Source organism: Terrapene carolina, unplaced genomic scaffold (assembly GCF_002925995.2).
Source record: "Terrapene carolina triunguis isolate 2854851 unplaced genomic scaffold, T_m_triunguis-2.0 Scaffold30700, whole genome shotgun sequence".
In the NCBI taxonomy this organism is placed as follows: Eukaryota; Metazoa; Chordata; order Testudines; family Emydidae; genus Terrapene; species Terrapene triunguis.
Window position 1 is genome coordinate 5412 of NW_020695051.1, and position 7079 is coordinate 12490.

Below are 7079 nucleotides of genomic sequence, written 5' to 3' on the forward strand. Positions count from 1 at the left end.
CAATTTTACCAATAGATGGAAACAGGGCTATACGTTCTGAAAGGTCAAATTGTGCTTTGAGGCTCATTGGGATTTCCCCGCCCACTCCCAGGTGTGTGACACTTCCTTCTCCAGCACTCAGGAGTCTGACTTAAGATCATAGACATCAAAACTGTGATTCCTAAACGTGGAGAGCCAGGGACACGGTGGTAAGGGACACCTTGGAAGGTGGAGGGGTAGGATGGAGACAGGATAAAACTCTCCATCGCTTGGACAGAGGCTGCTCTATCGAGAGTGGAGCGTGACGGTGCTGGGGGAAGGAGGGACTCCCTCAGACTCACCCCATTGCCCTAAAATAGCACAGAAGCTAAAACACCACATTTTACTATCCCTGCTCCCACTTTTTTAGCATCTAGTTAATCCTGATACATAAGGGAGAAAATGTACAAACACCTAAATGCTTTTCAGCACAGCCTGGAGTAATGTGAGACTATCTGGGAATGAGACAATCCAGCCCCAAAGGGGGAACTCAGGGACTAATGATCACCCTGCGAATGGGAGGGGGTCAGAACAGGTAAGTAAAGGTACGATCTTGTTATGGATTTGCAGAAGTCATGGAATCTGTGACTTCCAGAGATCTCTGTGACTTCAGCCCGTGGCGGCTTGGAGCTGCAGGGTCCTCCTGTCACCCATGGCAGCCGAGAGCTGCCCCCCGGAGCTCTGAGCTGCTGCAGGCTGTGTGGGTATCCCACAGTTCCCGACCGCCGTGGGTGGCCCCCAGGGCTTTGAGTCACCGTGGGTGGCTGGGGCCCCCCACAGCTCCCGGATGCCACAGGTGGCAGGGGGCTCAGGCGCTCTGAGCCGCAAATGGTGGGGGGACCTCAGAGCTCCCCGACAGAGCCCCCGCAGCTGCCCAGCCGCCATGAGACCCCAGAACCCCAGCTGCAATGGGTGCTGGAGCCTTCTCCCTCCCCATTTTTTCCTGGATATTATTAGTAAGAGTCCCGGACAGGCCACAGGCTTCTGTGAATATTTCTTTATTGCCCATCACCTGTCCATGACTTTTAGTAAAAATATCCATGACAAAATATTAGTCTTACACATAAAATGCTCAGGGTGAGTTTACACTAGGAAATCCGGTGCAGGGTCACAAAGATGAGCTGGCTGATCCTGACCGTGATTCCTACCATAGACAGACGCTCGGAGGCTGATGCTGCGGAGGCAGAGGTGGGATCTCCAGACTTCCCACAAAAGGCCCTGTGGGAATCAGCCCCTCTCAGTGGTGCTGTCTGAATGCAGAGGGGGCAGGGAGAAGAGGCAGAGGGGGTGAGTGAGGAGAGGCAGCACCTCTCTACCCCTGTGCTCTCCCTCACCTCTGATCCCATCATCCCCAAACACTCGATTACCCCAGCACCCAGCTCCCCCAGCCCCAACTATTCAATCCCGTTTCCTCCCCCTAACCTATTGGTCTGGTCCCTCAATATTTGATCCCCCAGAGCCCAGCGCCCTCGGGGATTTGGGGAGGGGAGGAGTTTCCTGCCCCCAGGTACATTCCCCCTGCAGGGAACAGCTCCAGGTAAGTGGGGGAGTCCAGCCCAGGGGCTGGTGGGGGATGGGGACAGGTGTCTGAAGTGAAGGTGGGGCTTGGCCCAAGTGTCCTTCTCCTCATCTCCATGGCAGGGGGATCCTGGATGGGAGGGGAAGGGAGAAGGGGGAACTTTAGCCAGGCAGAGGGAACATCTGGAGAAATTTCTTTCTTTCCCTTCCCCGACCTGTGGCCCATCAGCTCAGCAGCCAGGACTGCAGCAGGGAGGAGGGGCCGATGGGGGCTTCTCCTCCTCTGCCTGGGGAATCTGTCACTGACCAGCTGCTACTTGGCTGCTGGATCCTCGCCCCAGCAATGGGCAGATGGATCCTTGGGAGCCAAACGCCCCTGATGTTTGTGGGAATGAGGAAACGGGTTTGTCACCACGGCCAGCCCTAGTCAGGGCCCTGAGAGAATTTCCCTGCTGTGCGGAGGAGTCTCTGATGTCCAACATGGTGTTAGCTCCACTTGAAGCATTTTCCACACTGAGAACCTCTCAGATGTTTCTTCCCTGTGCGGATTTGCAGGTCGATCACTGATGTGTGAAGTCAAATTGAATCTTTTCCTGTAGTCAAGCTATTTCTAGGATCTCTCACCCTTGTGGATTTTCTGATGTTTGGTGAGCTCGGAGCTCTTACTGAAGCTTTTCCCACCATCAAAGCATTTATAATCTCTCTCTCCCACGTGGATTCTTCCATGTTTAATAAGGGATGAGTGCCTAGCAAAAGTGTTCCCACAGTCCAAGCATTTATGGGGTTTCTCTTCTGTGTGGGTTTTCTGATGTGAATTAAGGGTTGATTTCAAACTGAAACTTTTCCCACACTCAAGGCATTTATAAGGTCTTTCTCCTGTGTGGATTCTCCCATGTTTAGTAAGGGATGAACTTTCTATAAAACCTTTCCCACACTCGAGGCATTTATGGGGTCTTTCTCCTGTGTGGATTCTCCCATGTTTAGTAAGGGATGAACTTTCCATAAAACCTTTCCCACACTCAAGGCATTTATAGGGTCTCTCTCCTGTGTGGATTCTCCTATGATTAATTAGGGATGAACTGTGCTTAAAACTTTTCCCACACTCAAGGCATATATTAGGTCTCTCTCCTGTGTGGGTTCGCTGATGTGTAATAAGATTTGAGCTCTGACTAAAACTTTTCCCACACTCAAGGCATTTATAAGGTCTCTCTCCTGTGTGCAGTCTCCCGTGTATAAGAAGTTGTGACTTCTGACTGAAAGTTTTCCCACAGTCCAAGCATTTATGGGGTTTCTCTCCTGTGTGGACTGCCTGATGTCTAGTAAGTTTTGTTCTCTCAATGAAACTTTTCCCACAGTCGTTGCATTCGTAGGGTTTGTCGCCTGTGTGGATTCTCCTATGTTTAGTGAGGTTTGAGTGACGAATGAAATTTTTCCCACACTCAAGGCATTTATACGGTCTCTCTCCTGTGTGGATTCTCCTATGTTTAATAAGGTATGAGCTTTGACCGAAAGTTTTCCCACAATCCACGCATTTATACGGTCTTTCTGCTGTATGGATTCCCCTATGTTTAATAAGGTTTGAGCGCTGACTGAAAGTTTTCCCACAGTCCAAGCATTTATGCGGTTTCTCTCCTGTGTGTGTTTTCTGATGTCTATTAAGGGTTGATTTCAAACTGAAACTTTTCCCGCACTCAAGACATCTATAGGGTCTCTCTCCTGTGTGCAGTCTCTGATGTGCAAGAAGGAGTGACCTCTGACTAAAACTTCTCCCGAACTCCAGGTATTTATAGGGTCTCTCTCCTGTGTGCAATCTCTGATGTATAATAAAGTTTGACTTCTCACTGAAGCTTTTCCCACAGTCCAGGCATTTATAGAGCTTCTCTCCTGTGTGGGTCCTCCAATGTTTAAGAAGGTTTGCATTGAAACGGAATCTTTTTCCACACTCGAGGCATTTATAGGGTTTCTCTTCATTGTAACTTGTCTGCTGGACTGTGGTTTCCTTGGAATCCTTACATCCTCCACCACGTTGAATGGATTCATCCAGTTTCTTCCTGGGATAGTTTCCCAGATGCATCTCTGATCTGTGTTGATCTCCCCAGGCATTTCCCTGTTCCAAGCACTGGGAAAAATTCCCTTCAGCTCTTCTAAAAAAAGTCTCCTGTGGTTCCTCTTTCCTAGGACTGTCCTGCTGCTGATTCTCCTCCTTGTTCTCACTCACTGTCCTATTACCTGCTGGGGGAGAGAGAATCCAGACAGGAGTCACTGCCTGTGCTGGGGGGAAAGGACAGAAAGGGGAATTGCAGAGGGGTAACAAACAACACAGTGACTGTTTGGGAGATTGAGACATTGGGTTCTGCAGCCACATCCCACCTAAACACCAAGTCAGGGAGGACATTCCCGACAGCTAAGAGGATGGGTGGGAAGCTGTGACTGATATTTTGTTTGATGATACGATACTTGCTGACTGCAGCCCTCACCTAGGTGAGATGAGGCAGAACTGAGGGCTCTCACTCATGGCACATTTTGGGAGTCCCAGTTTTTTCCTTCACTCGCTAGATGTTTCTGTCTCAGTTTCCCTGACTCCTCACCTGTGCAGGTGCCTCTTGGGCTTTCCCTTTCCTTGGCAGCCTGGTGATCGGGGACCCACGGCTCTTCCCCTCGTTCCAGACGGGCGATCAGGTCAGGTTTGGGAATGGGAAACCCTGCTCAGGGGGTGAAATCAGGCAAGGTCATTTGTGACAAGGAACATTCCCTGAGTTTAATTAAACCCTATATGGGATTGTGGTAACTCAGACCCCTTGGGAGCAGCAGATATCTGGGGGCTGGGAGGGAGGTGTTGTTACACCCTCACTTGGAGGTCTCAGGATAGGTGCGCTCTGGGGGACTTACTGACACACACACAGTTTGGGTGTTAAACTCCTGCCTATTTCCAAGCCTGGAGAACCTAGAGCCCTCCCCACGGCTGGAGCTAGTCCCAAGAGGGATGGTGAACGGTGTGTGAAGGAGAAATAATACAGGCAGGACAATCCCCTGCTTTTGGCCCCTTGAAAGCTGGAGAGGTGGGGATGAATTAGTCTGTCCATTAGGTTCCTGACTCCCCTGTTCCATGGAAGGAGGTGTGGAGGTGAAAGTGTCTCTCACACTGGAGCTGTGAACCATGCGACCCTCTCCCTCCAATCCAACTGGCCAGGGAAGAACCTGACCAGAGTCAGATATGCAGACCCCAAGGCTTCTCCATAACCGAGGGGACGGGAATCCCTTACCCAGCGAGGTCACCATTTCGTAGTTCTCCTGCATGACGTCCCTGTAGAGGGCTCTCTGAGAGGGGTCCAGCAGAGCCCCCTGCCCCTGGGTGAAATACACAGCCACCTCCTCGAAGGTCACCGGCATCTGAAACAACAAGTATCTCATACTCAGCACCTGCTGCCCCAGCCACAATCCCACTATTTACAGGGGAGGAGGCCCAGAAAAACAGAATCCCACCCCCACCCTGCTCAGAGCAGCCAGGAGGCTTCAGGGGGTGGGAAGAAGGTGAGAGCTCCGTGTCCTCCCCAGCACATGGAGCAGGGCAGGGTCTTCTCATTTCCCACATGCCTGCCAGCCACAGGCTGATACTGGAAGCAGAGCTCTGAGCCAGGGACAGGAATCCCCACAGCTTCCCTTCGTATTTCACAGCAGCTTCTGGGTAGTGGGTCCAGGCTCCAGCACTGGGAGTCTGGTCAGTTTTCCCAGCTTTCCCCAGGGGGGTGTTTCCTGTTTCAGAAATGGGGGAATCCCCCCCTGACAATGGGACTTTTTTTAGAAAATCAGGCCCGGGTTCAATGTGTCACAGAGAGTTTACACACCATGTCCCCTCCCTGTTTCATCCTGTGTCTTTCCTGCCCCTCCCCCTCTACATCACCCCCATCTGCAACTCCCTGAAAATCCCCTACCTGAGCTGGTTCCATCACAGCCATTTCCGTTCCCTGTCTCCTGGAAGACGGGACAATCTGGAGTGAAATGTGGACGTGATTCCTCAGCCTGTCAGGGCGAGAGGGGCAATGGGGGAGGTTTCAGAAGGGGCTTGAGTCCATGTCACACGCCCTCTCCCTGCAGAGAGATGCCCCTTCTTCCCCTTAGACAGGCCTCCTCTCACCCGTCCCCACCCCTTGGGGCAGCTTCTCCCTCCAATTGCCCCACCTGAGGCAGGCCCCATGCCCCAAATTCAGTTCCCCTCTGAAGCAAGCAACAGGTTGCTCGCTCCCACCCACCCCTTCTGGGGAACTGCCTGGTAACAGAAACATTTTTGGACTGTTTTGAACAAGAACCGAACACTGACTGGTAACAGAACTGTATTGGGGTGTCTTAAACCAGAACTGAACACACCAACTGCCACTGAACCAAACCAAACCCCAATTCCACTCCTTGAGGCTCGCGGTGACTCTGGTTGGACACAGAATCCTGCCCCTATTCAGTCCTGTCACCCCAGGAGTCAGACCCCTCAGATGATGAGATTGTCTTTAAACACAAATATGAAATTGGGAGCAGGGTGTGTGGGGGGAGGGGATGTGGGTGGACATTTGCCTTGTAAATTCTTGGCCCTGTGGGGGAAGTCGCCTGCCCACCCCCTATCCCTAGGGTGACCACCTTTCAAAAGGAGCACACATGCAGGAGCCGCAACCCCCTCTGTGACCTCACCCCTCCTCTCCCTCAAGGCCGGACCCCCTGCTTCTCCTCTTTCCCCCTCAGAACCTAGAGCCGGGCCATGGAATGATAAGAGCTGCCCAGGGAGCCCAGGCCACTACGGGGATCCCGGACCCGCCTGTGCAGTGGGCTGGGATGTGAGAGAACATCCCCCAGACTGTATCCCCACCCCCCAGCGTGCACTGCCCAGGGTAGGTGGAGGCTCTGGGGCTCCTCAAAGCAGCCTGGGGTCCCTGGGTGGCTCTTGTTATGGCCTGACTCTGGTTTCTGGCCTGGCCAGGAGGCGGGGCCTCAGGGAAGGAGGAGGAGTAAGGGGCAAGGCCTCATAGCTCACCTCAGCCCTGCCCACAGGGAACAGGCTGGCGCTGCCCGAGCCTTGGGCAGGCGCAGAGCCCTGGCACCGGGAATCCGGGACAAATGGTGTCCCAGAGTCATTCAGCCCAGGACCGGGACTTGAACTCTGCACTTCAGAACTGTCCTGCCCAAATCGGGACAGACGGTCACTCTGCCCACCCCCCACTGCTGGTTTGGCCATTTCTAGGGAAACAAATCCCCACTGGCCGCTGGGCAGGGCAGTCCCCTCACCCTCCCTTACCCCATGGAGTGGGGCAACTACCTTGTATCTCTCCAACCCCTCTGCTGTCTCCCTGCCCCCGGGCTCTCCCTTCCCCCACCAGTCTCCTCTAGCTCTCAGTCTCCCCCCAGCCTCCCTTCCCCACATCCCCCCTTTCCCTCGCAGTGACCTCCCCTCACATCTTCCCTCCATTCCAGCCTCATTCCCCTCAGCCCCATAATTCCCCCCACGCCCTGATTCCCCTACAACACCCCATCCTCCCCTCAGTGCAACCTGCCCCCTGCAT

At 53.3% G+C, this 7079-nt stretch overlaps 1 protein-coding gene across 1 annotated transcript; it reads right to left on the reverse strand.

The window, feature by feature from the left end:
- Window positions 1–2109: 2109 nt before the first annotated feature.
- On the reverse strand, window positions 2110–4788 carry LOC112122815 (zinc finger protein 135-like). The gene is made up of 2 exons (XM_029914103.1): window positions 4125–4788; window positions 2110–3768 (listed from the first exon to the last, which is right to left on the reverse strand). Exon 2 carries the CDS (start codon window positions 3608–3610, stop codon window positions 2147–2149), a length of 1464 nt encoding a protein of 487 aa, XP_029769963.1. The 5' UTR covers window positions 3611–3768; window positions 4125–4788; the 3' UTR covers window positions 2110–2146.
- Window positions 4789–7079: the final 2291 nt, after the last annotated feature.

Coding starts and splice junctions, on each gene's coding strand:
- LOC112122815 (XM_029914103.1), bottom strand. CDS start 3,610: ATGCATCTGGGAAACTATCCCAGGAAGAAACTGGATGAATCCATTCAA.